At 45.4% G+C, this 17,156-nt stretch overlaps 4 protein-coding genes across 4 annotated transcripts in view; 1 reads left to right on the top strand and 3 right to left on the bottom strand.

Moving 5' to 3' along the window:
- Positions 1 to 17,156, bottom strand: part of LOC149339943 (acetylcholinesterase-like) — a 113,992-nt gene that overhangs the window by 84,091 nt on the left and 12,745 nt on the right. The window lies entirely within an intron of this gene.
- LOC149339944 (acetylcholinesterase-1-like) overlaps positions 1 to 17,156 on the bottom strand; it is a 245,475-nt gene that overhangs the window by 216,113 nt on the left and 12,206 nt on the right. The gene's annotated exons all lie outside the window — the stretch shown is intronic.
- The window catches only part of LOC149339945 (cytochrome P450 3A21-like), a 43,869-nt gene that overhangs the window by 22,124 nt on the left and 4,589 nt on the right, over positions 1 to 17,156 (top strand). The window contains exons 2-10 of the mRNA XM_089548669.1: positions 1,607 to 1,703; positions 3,948 to 4,000; positions 4,327 to 4,423; positions 4,578 to 4,694; positions 8,814 to 8,902; positions 12,300 to 12,445; positions 14,201 to 14,316; positions 14,421 to 14,565; positions 16,619 to 16,779. Coding sequence (XP_089404795.1) covers positions 1,607 to 1,703; positions 3,948 to 4,000; positions 4,327 to 4,423; positions 4,578 to 4,694; positions 8,814 to 8,902; positions 12,300 to 12,445; positions 14,201 to 14,316; positions 14,421 to 14,565; positions 16,619 to 16,779 — 1,021 coding nt within the window. The remainder of the gene's footprint in view (positions 1 to 1,606; positions 1,704 to 3,947; positions 4,001 to 4,326; positions 4,424 to 4,577; positions 4,695 to 8,813; positions 8,903 to 12,299; positions 12,446 to 14,200; positions 14,317 to 14,420; positions 14,566 to 16,618; positions 16,780 to 17,156) is intronic.
- The window catches only part of LOC149339939 (glycoprotein antigen BM86-like), a 161,290-nt gene continuing 152,811 nt past the window's right edge, over positions 8,678 to 17,156 (bottom strand). Inside the window, exon 19 of the mRNA XM_089548659.1 lies at positions 8,678 to 8,868. The gene's annotated coding sequence lies outside the window, so the exon portion shown is untranslated. The remainder of the gene's footprint in view (positions 8,869 to 17,156) is intronic.

The following is a 17,156-nucleotide window of genomic DNA, read 5'->3' as shown; positions in this document are numbered from 1 at the left end:
ATCTTGGTGGTAGTTGATTTGAACGTTTGAATTGTATGCAAAGTCTGCAATGATCTGCCATAAAAGGGAGCCCTAGCACCCAAGATTTGCCCTATTCCGGGATCTTCTGATCCTCAATATAGAGGCTAATAGGTTCTGCTGACTGCGGCTGCGTACTCTAATTACTTCGTATTTTTTGGGTGGACTTTTTGACAGACGGCGCACCTTAAGGAGCGGTCGTGGTTGTCTGCTGGCTCGTGTGTGCCGCCGGCGTGGCTCATCTTGACTTTGGGTGATGGGCAAACGTCCGAGTAGTGGTCCATACGACAGGAGACGTATAACACTTGTTTTGTAGCCTTGTAGCGGTATAGGCTCCTCGCCTCTCTGCTATAGTAAACCCATCGTGGTATTTAGGGTGAGTTGCAGGTGATCACTTCGGGATTGATTTCCCCCAATATACCGGCTTGGAGGGTCTCTACTCTCTGGCAAAGGATTTGCAGGTGGGCCGTTAACTCTTCAGGGGTAGTTTGGCGTCCAGGCCATAGATGACTCCGTTCAATCCGGAGACGCTACACCGCGAAGTTAATGCCCACCAGGTTGAGGTGATGATACGGCGTGCCACGTCAGCTGTTTCTTGACTGTACTCGCGATTATGTTCGAGCCCTGACATAGTCTCACCATGAGCTAGGAGCCGTCGATTCGGTTGCCGCAGGACGGCGATATCACTCGGGAAATCTGGGTGTCTGAGTAATCTTTCGTCATCAAACATTTTTTGGGCCGGATGATAATATTGAAGTTCCGCGGCAGCAGCGGGTGGTGTTGCCTCTTATATAGCGGTTTCTTCCCAATTTCCGCCTTGAGAATCGGAGAGGAAGAGGGTGGGGAGATCTTAGTGCCCATTACCGTGACTCTTTCTCCTCTTGCAAAACGTTGCTTGTTGCGTCTTTGAGGTTCAGAGTACAATTGGAGTAGTGCCCTTCTTTCGGGGCACCCCCACGGAAGTGCCTCTCCGTGCTGGTTTTCTGACGGCGGATTGCCAGGGCTAGACTCCTGGAAGTCCATTGCTGCGCCGTCAGTAAGCGGCCCGGGAAGAGCGATGTGGAGAGCATTCCGTTGGAGCCGTATTGATTTCCATACAGAATTTCGGCGGGTAGCGTCTCGCGTCGCTTAAGCGAGCGCACAGCTGCGCTGGGCTTAGCGGGCGGCATAGCCTCGGGACGTTTCAAAGTCCGCAAATGCAAAAGTAACGGGCACTCAAGGGCTTCAAAAACTGTCCGCAGATTCCAGACGATGTAAGGCAGGTCCTCGATAGAAAATGTTTGGTCCCAGAAGAGTTGGACCCTGGAAAATAGGCAAAATTCTCGGAGCCCATGCGAAGAATGTCCGCATCGCTTGGCTCTCTTCGTCTTCTTAATAATGATACGGTTTCGGGCTAGGACCGCGATGGCTGACACTGGGCCGCACCGGCATACGTTAATCGAGTCGCGCTGAAACTACACTAGGCTACGCTATGGTGTCCACTATAAATGTCGCCGATTTAGAATAGAACTAATAATTTCACGAATCGAGGTGGTATACGGAAGGCATCTATATTTATGTCTACCCTTTGCTTTTATGACTTTTGCAGGTATGCTTCCAGAAGTCGGAACTGTTGGAAAAGTCAAGGCATTCCGGCAGAGCCTTTCGCCTTGATATTTGGTCCTACTTTAAAGGTCCTCTTTAAAGTAAGTAATCAGCACTAGTTAAGATTTGGTATATATACTGCAATGTGTCGGACGCCCTGCAACTATGTGATAGCATTAATATCAGCTACCGAAAATGAAGGATGTATTGTATTGTGTACCTCACATCTAGACAAAGCATTTGACTCAGCGGAAACCTTAGCTGCCATGCAGGTATTGCTGAATAAGGGTGTAGAAGAGTGTTACGTGAAAATAATGGAAGATATCTATAACGACTGCAGAGCTGCCATAGTCTTCCATAAAGTCAGAAATATAATTCCAATAAGGAAAAGCGTCAGGTAGGGAGACACGATCTCGCCAATGTTTTTCACTGCCTGTTTACAGGAGGCGTTCTGCGGCCTGAAATGGGAGCAGTTGGGGATAAGAGTTAATGAAGAATATCTCAGTAATCTGCGATTCGTTGATGACATTGCCTTGCTAAGTCACTCAGGACATGAACTGCAAAGGATGATTAATGAGTTAGACAGACAGAGCAGAACGATGGGGCTAAAGATGAACATGCAGGAAACCAAAGTAATGTTCAACAGTCTAGCAAGGGAACAGCAGTTCGCAACTGGTAGCGAGGTGCTGGAAGTAGTAAAAGAATATGTCTACTTAGGGCAGGTAATGACCGCTGATCGGATGATGAGAGGGAAATGACTTGAAGAATAAAAATGGGGTGGAGCGCATACGCAAGGTTCTCTCGGATCATGATCAGCAATTTACCAATAACCCTCAAGAAAAAGTATACAACAGCTGTATCCTGCAGGTACTCACCTATGGGGCACAAACGCAGAGGCTAGCAAAGAGGGTTCAACTCAAGTTAATGACAACGCAGAGAAAAATAAGTGTAACGTTGAGAGATCAGATAATGGAAGTTGGTTTTTCATTGTGACAGGGAAAATGCCAAAGACAAGGACGACAGAAAAGGAGAGACATACATCTGTATGTCTACAGAAAAGGAGAGACATCTGTCGTCCTTGCCTTTTTGAGCGGTTTCACTGTCACAAGAGAGATCGGAAGCGGGCGGAGTGGGTGAGGGAACAAACGCAGGTTAATGACATCTTAGTCGAAATCAAGGGGAAGAAGTGGGCTTTGGCAGGGCATGTAATGCGAAGGTAATATAACCGCTGGTATTTAAGGGTAACGGAGGGGGGGTTCCAAGAGAAGGCAAGTGTAGCAGGGGGAGTCAGAAAGTTAGGTGGGCGGAAAAGATTAAGAAGTTTGCGGGGATACGGCGGCCGCAGCTGGCAAAGGACAGGGTTAATCGGAGAGTCACGGGAAAGGGCTTTGCTTTGCAGTGGGCGTAGTCAGGCTGATGATGATGATGACGATGATGATTTAGCAGGAATTCCTCTTCTTTTTGGCCTTTTTTCCTTTCTGGCCTTTTTTTTTCTTTTTGCCTGATGATATGTACCCGATAAAAAAAAGAATCAAGTACTTTATAGCTCATAATTAGGAGCAATCCGTACAAGCGTTTGTGAAAAGTGCCTCCGTTTCTCGCTATGTCTATATGGCTTGTTTTCTCGTAGTTTTTTTTTTTTGCGCATGACATCAACCTTGACTTTTCCAACAGTTCCGACTTCTAACACGACCGTAAGGTGTAGCGATATCCTAGCTTCCTTTGTGCATTAGCACCGCGGACACAAACCTGAAGTGGTATTCCACGGGTCGTTGTAAAATTTATAATACCCTACACGTGTTCAGGTTCCATCAGCAAACGTTGCTTTGAAAGTGTAACATGTAGTTATGGCACGAAAGGGAAAGTATGAGGTATTTAACGCATTTAGGCGCGCGCAGTGGTTTAAATGAGGAAGGTTGATGTCATGCACAGGCACTACACTCCTTTACATCTAGTTTAACGCCAAATAATTACGCTGTCAAGAGGTTACACGTATTCTACTCATGCTACAATCGACGTTCATTGAATGCATTACGAATGCCGACTGTTCATCGAGCCCCCTTGACCCACACCTCCTTTCAAGTTGCATTTTCGTAGGAAACCTCGAGCGCAAAACTTATTTGAATGGAACTTATATGAAGTAACGCCGCTTCGGATAGCTCAGTGGATCAATTTAATTTTTTCAGATGTGCTATCTCGGATATCAGTTATGTACCATACTGTTGCTTTGCTCGCTAAGAAAGATTACAGCGCTTTCCTCTATGCTGTTGATTTTTGTGGTCTATTGCCGCTGATGTATAGTAGTACTCAAGTCTGCTAATTGGCTAATCAAATTTCCATTCCAGCCTTTTCACGAAATTGATGCTGAAAGGTACAAGAAGTACGGGAGGCTGTTTGGGTGAGTCGATCATTTGTGCAGTATGAAAATTTCCCGCAGATTTTCTATTCGCAGCAATAAACGATAACATATAACATAGTGTAGCGAACGGTCCGTTGCGTCCGTCGATATTTGGAGATGGCGCATCGTCAGGTATAGACATAACCCCAAGAATGGTAGCCCCATGAAGGTGCAATTGTCATAGCTTAGTGAAAGCGAGGATCTGATGCTGCGTCAACGTTTATATGTGCTTTGAAAACCAAGGTACCCGCTTGCAGCTGTACGAACACAGTGTTTGGTTTTTCTTAACACGCCATCTCTGCGTCACTTTTCGACCACACTTGCAGCGCCTTTGAGACTGGAAGGGCGGTTCTCTTTGTCAGCGATCCGGAACTAGTGAAGCAAGTTTTGGTCAAGGACTTCCCGTACCTTTCTAACCGAAGAGTACGTATGCGGAAGTGGCATAAACCTCCATAGTACTCACTTAGGTTATTTCGTTGTCAAAACTCTCAACGCGGGAGAGACCATTTGTCAGTCTCCCGTTGTATTTTTATTTGGAGTAAAAGCTGCGCCGCTTACTCTTCCTTTCACTTCACAGACGTTCACCTTTTTCGACCCCCTGCTGGACAACATGATGAGCGTCGCTGCAGTGGACAAGTGGCGCAAGATTCGCCCCGCAGCAAGCCCCGCCTTTTCCTCAGGAAAGCTAAGAAAGGTGACCATGGCTGCACATCCGTCATTCCACTCACATGGATATCGGGACCATATACAGTAGATATACTGAATCTGGAGTGAAATCGACAGCCGGCCTCCCATGTGCACCCTTTCCACGTCTTAGCTTGCCATGGTGGCAGCCGTTATAATAACTCTTCTTGTATGCCTACCACTAGTAGGGATGGTGGGCAAACGAGAAGTTATCGTGGGTTTGGTCCTGTTATGCTGACCAAATACATGGCGCACTAATTTAGTGACATTAGTTTGGGACGGCCCGATTTTGATCGCCGCCATGATGGTTGTATCACCGAGAAGCTGAAGCTCACAGAAAACATGCCGGAAGCTTTCTTCAGGTTAATGTGCTCAGAAGTACAAAAAAAAGAAATATTGACTTAAAAGATTTCAGCGGTTATTAAGTCCATATTTCTTTTTTTTTGCAATCAAACTGACTTGCTTAAAAGATTTTAGTGGTTATTAAGCAAATAAGCTTGATTTTAAGTGTATTTTATTGCAAACATTGTGCTGAAGAGCAAACTGCGCTGGCCAAGATCCCCACGGGCACCTATGACGGTACCATAATGGCCCTGCCATGAAAAATTTCTTTCGGCACTCCACAGCATGTCTATAGACTTATTTATGTACTCTATAGACTCTTTGAAGAAAAATACTTTAACTCTCAATGGACAATACAAGGATTTATTGCTTGACCCTTTTGTAGGCTTTTGTCACTACAAAAAAGACTGCTGATGGCTTAATAGACACAGGTTTAGAGATTTCTAGAGATTTATGGCCTTACTTTCTCGGTAGCCTATTGTGTACAGTGTATACACAGACGTCTACCGAAGGTCCAATGGGCCATAATTTATAGTCGCAAAAGTAAACTTCTTTATAGAGATTTTATAAACAATAGTTTGCGGTTGGTCTCATAGGCAAAGGTCTATAGAATATCAATAGACTTCCTCAAATTTATGCCCGTACAGTTTTAGTATACTTTTGTGTAGAGACAATCTATAAACCTGGGTCTATTAAACCTTTAGCAGACTGCCATCATAAGTGCCGAAGAATCAGTACAAAGCTGCCGCAGTCACATGACCAGTATATATATACCCCCAGATAAATATATTTTAAGTCGTTTATTTGAATTTTATGCAGACTATGCCTGTTAAATGGATGTACAAGAAGGTACAAAATTAACACTTTGAAGACATTCGGTTTTTAAACGCATTCTTTCTTAAAAGCATTCGGAGTCTTGAACACCATAAACCTTTCTAGTAAGCCAGTGTTCATACATTTTAGTCAGTATTTATGATAAATTCTCAACTGCCTCAATATAACCACGCAAAAAAAGACGCATGATATTACGATGTTCAGTGTGGCATTCTTTTTTATACGGTCTATGAAAGAAGTATATTGCAGAGCACCCTACACAAAAAGTGGTACGGCCATCCATGCAGAGGTACGAGCCCTGTCAATCCTTCGCTGCACTCTACTTAACACAGACCACAGCCTTTCAGCATTAACTTGAAGCATGGATAAGGCAGCTTGTGACATACAAAAGGGAGCGATGCTGTGACGTGCATGGCTGCAGCGCGAAATTGCGGTGCGGTGCTCAGACAGAGGAGAGCATAACGCTGCGGCTGCGCCCCTTTAAAATCAAGGCATCTGAATGAGAGAAGCGGATTGCACTCATAATGGAAGAGGTACGCTTCCTTTTTTTAATTCAGGACCAGTCAAACAGAGTGCGGAATGAAGGATCATTGCATAAAGAGAACCCTATTCAGTGCAGCCAGAAAGGAAAGCAAAAATACCTAAATAGCTTCATTTAGGAACGACCCAGCTCGCTTCGTGGCCGCTGACTAACGATCGATGGTGATGCATTGCAACCTTTAGACAACATCCTCAGCGATAACTACAGATCGCGATCTGAATAGTATTTGTTTGCGCCAAGCAGGTCTAGGCAAAACTGTCACGTCTCATGGATGTAGTAATAGCAGATCGAAAAGCATAATGTGGCTCTCGAAAAATTGTTGTAGGAGAAAATGTGTGCGAGCTTGAACAACATTCATGAAGGAGCCTCGCGAAATGAAATGTAGGCATACTTTTCGTCGAAGCGACCTTTACTGAGGCTTCAAAACAAACTGCGTGCAGGCCGACGGCAGCGGGCGACGCCTCGAATGGGATGGATGGTCCAGTCGGCAGGCAGTGGACGTGTGGGACTAACGGGTGTTCGAGTTGTAGCTCGCAGGTTCTCCGTGGTAATTACAGTATACGTGCTGGGCGTACACGCCACCGTCAGCTTTTATTCCACTATCACTCTGTTGATTCCCTCCAATTCTGCACCAATGCAACTTCGTCTCCAAGTGTCGTCACAAAACACCTTTGTTAAAACACCGTGATCTATTTAGCGCGGCGAGTGCCAACGTCAAGCAAGGAGTAGCGCATACACCTAAAAGTACTTCTGGAAAGAGCGCTTCATCGTCGGAACAGGCGATAACACAAAGACAAAAACTAAAAAAAATCTACCTCAGAAGACGTGTGCGCATGTGCAGAGGCGTCGATAACACAAGCTGAACCGGAGCAAAGTAACGCAGCTTTCTATTTCGGCCGACATAACGGGCTCGGGATTTTCGGACCTCGTCTCTACCTTCCAGCGCGAAAAAGCCAGAGTACAGCTCGGGAGCTGTGTCTTTCCATCAAGGGTTCTTCGCCGATTATTCTGGCTGCGCCTAAACAACAGAGACCGGAACATACACACTAGGGAATATTTCACAAGGGCTCAATAGTGTCCTCTATTAACGCCGCTTACAAATGTTGATAAAAATGTCGGTGCTATGAAGAAACTGGTGATACACATTCAGCACTGCTAACAGAAGTTCAGGGCACCAGGCAAACAAAATAGCATCGTGTAGACTTACCATGGATGGACGATTAAGTTGGATTTCGTAGCGGACGTAATCAACGATAGACATACTTTGAGAAGAGCTCACGTGTGTGCCGTGCGGAAGTGTGCCCATGGTGCGAAACCAATGGTCTTGCCGTAAAACATTTAGCCGAATATTGTGTGGCGGCCTTATCTTTACTATTAGCGCAATTGCCGGCGCGTTCTTGCTGCCTAATTGGCGCATTATAGTTATGGCTGTATTGTTGGCGTCAAATGACAAAGACAACAGAAGCGAAGGAGAACTGTGTCGCGCCTCCTTGGTTCCTGTTGTCCCGTAATTCTGCGCTAACAGCCCGACAAAGCACATTCCTGTCTGTAAGCGGTGCTGGATACAAGAAAACCGTGAATATTGTCTGCATATGCATAAACATGCCATTGACGCATTCAAAAGCACTTTTTATTTCTGAAAAACTAAACTTAAACTTCATTGCTTTTCCCGTAAACGCTCCGCCGACCACATGGACGAGTATGCAGTGGTATCTTTTTTACCGCAGCGTTTGCTATTAGAAAACTATCACGGGCCGCTTTAGCGGTTTAGCGCCTTAAAAGATTCAGGTAAACAAGGAGGAACGAGAAAATTCTGATAATGCGATTAAAGCCTCAAAGTAGGTTTACACGCTATGGGTTTTCTCGGAAAGTCGATAAACCTGTTGGATAGTGTGGCGTCAGAAATTTTGCAAGCTTTAAATAGTAGCCTCGCTGCTGTTAGCGTTATAACACCATTTCCGGAGATTTACAAATAAAGAGTAAAGTTTGGCTTGAAAAAAAGAGAAAAAGCTGGATACAAGTTTCTGTACAGAATGCGCAGTGCAAACGCTGGTGTTCTTGTCAGCGGTCAAGGGAGCAAATGTGAAATATAATGAATTCTTACAAGTCAAAGCTTGACCCCCTCTTGGCGCGCACCTTAGCGAACCACTTCCAGCTATCAGACATGCCCAATGTGTGTGTTCGTGATGAGCTTTTACTAGTGGCCTATAGTTTCAAACAAATGGTTTGCTTGTCACAAGACAGCCAGAGTGCTAAAGAATACAAAAATTTGCAAAACTGTTTTTGTATTGCTCTTTACTATTTTACGTGATCAGTTACCCTACACATCTGTATAATCTCTGACTTTGCGAGCTCATAAAAGGCTCACAAACTCTCAACGTGCATTGATGCTCTTCGTCGTCGTAACCGCAGATGAATTCACTCATTGAAGATTGCGCCATCGTGTCAGCAGAGCACCTGAAAAAAGCTGCAGAAAAGGAAGAGGACATTGACGTCAAGCAGTGAGTATTTCCAAGGTGGCCGCAAGTTTAAAATTTAAAAATTTAATTGTAAGGTTTTGTACTGAGGGAACCTCCCTCTGCCACACAGTTCGGGAGCAAGGGTTCGGGAGACGAGTAACACACTACAAGCAGCAGACAACACCGCTTATTACGTGCTAACAAAGCCGCACTAAAATATGCAAGAGATGCACTTGCACCGCCGTCCGAGCAAGGTACAGCCCCCAAACTTGCGTCACAGTACAGCAGCTTCCGAGCTCCCCAGAACTGCAATGGTCCGCTAACAGCGGTACACGAGACACTGCTGACGACGCAGCTACACCTACGCGCGCGCTACAACGATAAAGGACTACCTGGCTGTTGTGCAAAGAAAAGAATCTAGCACGCAGAGACAAAAAGAACAAAACGCTACACGCTGCAACAGACAACGCATCGTTACTCGAAGCTCAACGCTACCAAATGACGGGGCTGCTGTTGTCGCCGGCACTTACGCCGGGTACCGGTGTTACTCTGCCGGTAGGCTGCCGTACTGGATCCGTAAAGAAGGCAGTTCACGTAGAACACGAACCTTGAACACCATGCAAGTCTCGCCGGTATCACCGGCAGCTGGTCCGCGCCGCTTCCCACGCGCCTCTAGCTCGGCCATCATAATAGCCGTTTGTTCAACTACGCGCACGCTCTCCGCACTGCCAGCGAAGAACTTGTCGGACATGTGCTGTGGTGTTATACTAGGATGCACCGGCTCGCAAAGGAATGACGCCGGATGACGAGCGCTCGACACGCGCAGCCTTTTGTGCCGAGCGACATGGGCGGGAAGCCCCACAATATTTACGAAAATATCGGAAAAGCAATGAGGGCCAAAAGATACACCGGGTAGGCTTTCACGCACCGTGCTCTATTGATCTTGAAAACCTCTTCTAGTCACTTGTGCACCCTACCGAATTATGGTTTGGTTTATGGGGTTTAATGTCCCAAAGCGACTCAGGCTATGAGGGACGCCGTAGTGAAGGGCTCCGGAAATATCGACCACCTGAGTTTCTTTAACGTGCACTGACAGCGCACAGTACACGGGCCTTTAGAACTCGCGTCTTTCGGGTCAGCAGCCGAGCACCATAACCACTGAGCCATCGCGGCGGCTCCTACTGAAATATCTTCCATATAGTTCAACCAGAACCTGTTTAGGATTTGGAGGGACATTATAGATTTCAGCAACGCGATTGTTAAGCCTTTTTGTACTTTTCCTAAAAGGAAGGGTAAGCTGGTGTTACGAAGCTTTGACACCAGGCGACACTAGTCATGAGACATTTCTGCTCTGAGTAGCGGCGCGCGCGCTGCTCAAGGAAACAAAGAGGAGAACAGGCGCGACGTAAATAAAGTTATTACGAACAGTCAAGGTAGAGGAACTTGCGTCTGTTGTACGCACGCTGCATATGCAAAGACATCTTTCTGACTCCGGCGTATCCAGAGTGCACCCTTGCAATGATGCGGCCTTCATAAAAAAAAGAGATACATTTCAAGCTCCCTGAAGAACGCATGCTATGAACAGAAGATATATCCAATGCTCTCATCGACTGAAAGCAAACTAGTCAAGCGGTCCAAAAATAAAGTCCTGGAAAGAATTCACGAACATTTCAAGTTTAAAGATGTAGTAGTTTATAATGAAGTGCTTTTTTTTAGGAAAGAGTTAAAACAGACTTTCTTGGAACGTTTTACATCTTTGACATGCCACAACTATCAGCTCCATTGGATGTATTCAGTGTGTGCACTGTTAGAGCTTTTGCTCGGCTGTTTATCTTCAAAACTTCGCATATTTTGAAAATATTTTCAGTTCTCTTCAAAGTCGGACTGTCTAGGGTCGGCTACAGCCAGCCACTGACGTAGATGGCAGCACGAGTAAGATGAAAACAATTTCGGTTTTTGATGTGTGACCTACCCGCAAAAATGGACCGTCAACTGTGCGCTTTAATGCGTTTTGAAGACAGCACACGCACAAGCATGAACACTGGGAGGCAGGTAAACCTCACTTCGCTCACCATTGTTTCGACAAGAGGCTCCCCTTCTTTGTTAGGGCAAAGGCGGTCATCCTTGGCGTGGAGTGTATTGGTCAACCCCTCCAAGGAAGACAAACCAGGGTGCAGGTGAGGCCGAGGGGAAGGAAGGGGAGAGTACAGGGGGGAAGAGGGTTGTAAGGTAGCATGCTTGGCCCTTCAAAGAGCTACAGTCCGGATGAGAAGAAAGCGACTGGTGTGACGAAAGCGGGAAGCTCGGCGACGTGCTTCATTACTGTCAAAAAAACGTCAAAGAAGAAACCATTGTAAGATCACAAAAATAAAAACGAAAACAAACAAACATTGCCGGCAAAAAAAAAAAAAAAAGGTAACAGAAGGAAGGAGACTGCGAAGCAAGGGTAGCGGACGAGTAGGAGAAGCGAGAGCATAAACGCTTTAACACGACAGCGTTTAGGATTGCTTGTAGCAAAAGAGCCGGCGTCGTCGTGATCGAAAAATCCCGACGGCAGCAAAGAGTTGATAGAATTGAGCTTCATTTGGGTTTGGGTGCGAATCAAACCCAGGACCATCGCATTGAGAGACGGGCACACTACCCATAGGCCAAGAAGGCTCTTTTTTAAAATGGCATTTATTACACTGAAATTATGTTCTGTTTACATGTACTATTTACAAAGCTTTCAGGAAACGCCACGAAAGACATCTACAAAAGACAGAGCAAGTCGTTGGTTGAAGCTGAATAAAGGTGGACCTAGTAAATGCGTTGTCGTGTTTGACTTAGTGAAGCGACTTAGGAAGAGGTGCTGATGAGTAATTACGAGTATGCTAATTAGGAATTAGTTCGTTGTGTGGGTGCTATGCAGGCGATGCGAACAGGATCCGATAACACTATCACGTTCTATACTCTTAAAGGCGAAGCTTAAGCGTCCGCCTAATCTTGTTTGTTCTTAATGCTTCCAGGTGCTATTCAAAGAAACGGGCAAGCTCCTGTGTACTTCCTGTGGAAAACAAAACAACACAAAACAAAACAACTGCACTCCATAATATGTGCCCAGCTTCAGCTTTAATCGTAACTTAAGTCTCAGAAGACTGCAGAGAGATCCTAAAATTATCCAGAAGTGACACTGAGACTCCCTCACGCCCTTCTGCAAAGATAAAACGTGGTCAACGTAGCAGCCACAAAACCTTCACAACGCACTGCATTTTCTGTCCTCTTTTTTTTTTTTCATTCGAAATGTGTGAAATCAAAGCGTTTAAATTGCGGCGCCACACCCATGTGAACGCATGACAAGTAACATGTGATGATCGATGCAATTGAAGACATTTCGGGCTTCCTTAGGCTGAGCCCCTGTAATTGCCTCAGTAACAAGTCTGCGTTCACTCCCTCCGCGCAGGTTCTACGGCAACTACGCCTTGGACGTGATTGCGAGATGCGCCTTCGGCACGCGGCTAGACTCTCACTCCGACCAGACTAACGAGTTCGTCACGAAGACTAGGGAGTCTTTCTCTGGAACAGTCACACCTCGCCTCTTTATCTTCTGTGAGTACCCCATGACGACCGCTTCTTTGTTTTTCGCGTATGCGCAAAAATGAATGTGACAGCCTTTCTGAAATCAACTGAGAGCTGATCCAGAAAACTGCCAAAAAAATGTTGCAGTCTATCTTGACGTCGAAAGTATATGTCAGTGTGAAATGCTTCGTGGCACCCGCGTAGCACATTCCAGCACGGGTCGTGGACGGTATCAGCCTTACTCTTCCAATACGATTGACTCGAACGGTGGTCCCTTCGTTGTTCGACGTTCTACCGCCTTCAGTCCCTCTTCTGCTTTCCGAGCTGGGCAATCCACTCGGCGTCCTCCGCTGCGTGGTACGCCAGATCGTTCCGCTGATTTTTTTCGAACTTACTGACCGTTTAGGTCGTTTCCTCAACGTCGCGTCCACTGAAATAATTTATAGGGGTGGGCCGCGCTGTCTGGTTTTTATGGTGCCCATAGCTCCCGTTTACTGCATTATTATGCATCTCAGTCACACCCAGCTGTCATTTCCCAAACATTCGAGTCCTGTTCTGCTCCTGGTAAAACTCACGTAGCGTTCCCTATAAACAAAACGCTTCCTAGCGCCTTACTCACCGGGCTCTACTGTACAACTGTAAAACTCTCCCGAGCATGTAAAAGCGGATCTAATTTATCAAACATGGAGTCTGACTAGTGGAAAACGATGTTAATCACATGCTTCCTTAATCCCTGTATGAGTGCACTACATACATTCCTTGTATGAGTGCACTACAACGGTCATAGAAGGCATCAAGAATGGATACAGAGACGATGTACTATGCACTTCGTCTTGGTGCTAGTGCAGTAGGCAACACCACCAGTGCTTGAAATGCAGCATTTGCCTGAAGTAGGTGTGACCCCGCCCTCCCCGCTCCCCATCATGTCCTGGGGCATTTAAATACTAAAGAGGCAACCAAAAAACAAGAAGAAAACAATTCCATGCTTCATAATGACATTTGTACCATGCTAACAGTTTGTTTCGAGATGTTACGTACTACTAATTTAAGCAATGTTTGAGAAAATTACAACTTACTTGGGCCATAAGAGGCCTCTCTCAGCCAATTCGACTAAAGAGAGAAAATGAGGCGGGTACTTCTGCAAAAAAATGTGAGCAATTAATAACATGACTTAAAGCTGTCTTCGTTTTACTTATACCTAAGCTCAGAAGACTTCGACACGGTTTATCGGAGCCGCTTACCTCTTGCCTCTCCGGGAGATGAATATTTAGCACAGTAAAAACGTGATAATGAAAAGCATACAGCATTGAACCTGGTACTGTCATAAATTTTCTCCCCGTCGCCACACCCACGTCCCTTTATTTTTGCATCCGAGTCCTACATTCTTTCCACACAGTGCAGTGTGAAGCCAAAATGTTCTGCCGCTTGTGGCATCGTGATCTTAAGTACAGCTTCTCTGTGCGTCGTAAGCATGGTTATGTCTCAAGTGCAAAGCACTTTTGCATTGGTGCACCGGAGGTATTTTTGGGATCGCCTCAGTCTTTCGTCGGGAAATATGTATCACCGCCAGTACCGGGAGTACGGCACGATACATATCTCATAAGAATAAAGGCACCTTTTTAAAGATAAGTAAGATAAAGCACAGAAACCAATGATGCTGTCTGGCCGCAATAAACGGATCACACGTACACAGGATATGCTGATACTTAGCGTGAGCTCCTTTTTTGCGAAAAGGCATGCATTAAAAGTCTGGTCGAATTTTTAATTCGTAATTTATATTTACAGTTGTACTCCCGGCCATCTCGAGGATATTCAAGATCCGTCCTTTCCAGCGAGACACTTTTCTGTACTTCATACAGCTCTGCAAGAACATCATACAGAAACGACGAGAACAAGATGTCGTAAGTAAGCTTTGTTAAGCATTCCATTTAGGAGCACCTATGAATATGTGCAGAGTGCTCTTGTGTGCATGTACACGAATATGTTTTCGTCCATTACTTCCCAGCGATTTGAAGATTTCCTGCAACTTATGATAGACGCCCAAGACGGAAAACTGACAGCTGCAGCAGAGAATAGCTCCGACCGTGACGAGCAGCTCTTCAACCTTGGCTGGGACCTGAAGACAGAGTCTGCTTTCGCGTCTGATAGGTGTAAGTGTATCAAGGTGACCTTGCAGCGAATTCTTCGCATTTTTAGCGTTACCCTTCCATGACATGCGAAGCTGTGGTAGTGGCTAAACCTGATAATTCAAGATAAAATGGAACACCTTTTGTGACTCCATCTTTGCATTATCTTTTGGTCAAATTCTCACGCGTACCTACCTGCCGCGGTGGCTCTGTGGTTACGGCGCTCGGCTGCTGACCCGCAAAACGCGGGTACGATCCCGGCCGCGGCGGCTGAATTTCGATGGAGGCGAAATTCTAGAAGCCCGTGTACTGTGGGATGTCAGTGCACGTTAAAGAACCCCAGGCGGTTGAAATTTCCAGAGGCCTTCACCACGGCGTCCCTCATAGCCTAAGTGGCTTTGGGACGTTAAACCCCAATAAATCAAATCAAATCAATCATACCTACCACAGCTTTGGCCAAGCAAGATTAGTAATAGTTTCTCAACACTGGATCTTATTGCATTATATTACATCTTTATCGTCATTGGATATCAGACTTTCTGACATCCATGGAGAAATAATTAGACAACAAGTTTTGCCAGCACCCATTTCCTATATATCCGTGCTTATACAAATCAAATCAAATTTATTTGTACCTTCGTAATGAAGAAAACGAGCAACGGAAAAAAGCTGCGCAAGAGTAGCTTGACGAAGACTGACCCCCTTGAATACAGATCAAAAGCATTCAAAATTAAAATAAAAAAACCATTCAAAGAGGTGTCACATTGTGTACACCGAAAATTCATCATAGCAGAGGCTGCAACGTGAAGGTTTCATAGACGTGACGTAAAAGAAATACAGTGCACAAGAAATAGCCCTTTTTCTCTACAAAGTGTGCAAAAACGCAGTGACATGGACACCATAAAGACGCGGAAAGGAAAATAGAGACCTTGTTCTGAATCCACCAGGACAAGGATGGATGACAGTCCCAATGTTGGCAAAAATGAACGTGTACGTTCTGCGTCAGCCTCTACTCCCATACGAAACTGGGGCTTTCAGGAGGGCAGTGCTGCGTAATGATAGGCATCGATTCCAATATGTTGTGCGGCAGAAACGTTCATTTCATGAATTGCTTTGTTTTGTGTTTTGCACGTGCTTTCGAGCGGAAAAACTGAACAATTAAGGAAATTAGTTATTCTGACTGGGAATAGGAGTCGTCTATTGCAAAATGAGGCAGAATGAGTACATCGATTCAACAAGAAGGATCAGATAGGATGAGAAGCAGTCGGACGTATGAACCCTGTATCCAAAAATTAGGGTGGCACTTAAGCTCCACGTTAAGGGTATATGACACGACCACGTTATTGATTATTTCCTACTTTATTTCTTAATTATTACCTCTAATTACGTAGGCTTACTAGCATACGTCGCTAGGTACACTAGACGCCAAAAGGCACACAATGTCTTCTTTAACCAAGTCGAAGGAATCTGACTCAATGCCAGAGGGGTAGCGTGTCTGACTCGCAGCCCAAGGTTCATCGGTTCGGTTCCCAAATGATTACCCCACTTTTCTTTTCAGCGCATTTAATTTACTTCACAACGTGATGCATCATAATTAAAGTTCAGTCATGTGATTTCCTGTTAGTCGCTATTTAACTCGATTTAGTCACTTTCATTCTACAGCTCAACTAGTGACGTCACGACCTTCTCGACCAATCCTGAATTAGTGTGACAACGCGCACAGCCGAGCGTCCACTCTAACGCCGTCAAGTAAAAAATTCCCAGTGACTCTAATAATGGTTCTAATAGGGCCGTGAAGGACGCTGAGCTGTGGATAGCATGGCAGTAAATTTATTTTCATCTAAAATGTTGCTTCCAACATTTTAAAAAACTTTTACAGCTCGCAAACTGCCGGCAGTGATTGCAAGTCATTGCAAAAATTTTGTTTCTTAATGTGGTGGCAGCATGGAACCAGCGCATGGAGACCCCAGATTGCACCGTGCACTACTATGTCAAGGTGCTTCTCCGTGGTGACTAGTACGCGATATGTGCGCTAAGTATGGTTAAGTGCTTCATCACGTGATGTATTTATTTGCAGCGCTCACTGAAGACGAGGCGATGGCTCAGTGCCTGCTTTTCTTCCTCGTTGGCAACGACACGAATTCGACTGTTATCGCGTACACCCTCTACTTGCTGGCTATCCACCCGGAAGCACAGGAAAAGCTGAGGGCAGAAGTGGATGAATGCTTCAAGATTCACGTACGTTGCCTAAGTGCCTATTTTGTTTGTCATTCAAGGTGTTTATTTCAAAACGCTTTGGTTGCAAATAATACAGGAAGTAAGGGAGACAACCAGCTAAGGCGAGGCAAAGTACATGTACAATGGCTATGGCCGATGAAACATCTGTTTTGTTGGTGACGGTCAATGAACAATTGTCAGTGAGAAAATTGTTCAATGGAGAGAGGCTGCCTCATTTGAACAATTGCATCATTGCACAAATTTAGCGCACGTGGCAGCATGTCGGACCACACGAGAAGCTTGTGCGATCCTTAGAAACACTCAGCTGACAGAGTGCCGGTTGTAGGGTATGTACGGCATCACAACATCACGACACACAATTCGTTACGTTTAGAAAC

Source organism: Amblyomma mixtum, chromosome 6, assembly GCF_055824585.1.
Source record: "Amblyomma mixtum isolate Tamu chromosome 6, ASM5582458v1, whole genome shotgun sequence".
Lineage (NCBI taxonomy): Eukaryota > Metazoa > Arthropoda > Arachnida > Ixodida > Ixodidae > Amblyomma > Amblyomma mixtum.
The sequence above is the reverse complement of the archived record's forward strand: the minus strand, read 5'-3'. Positions and strand labels throughout refer to the sequence as shown.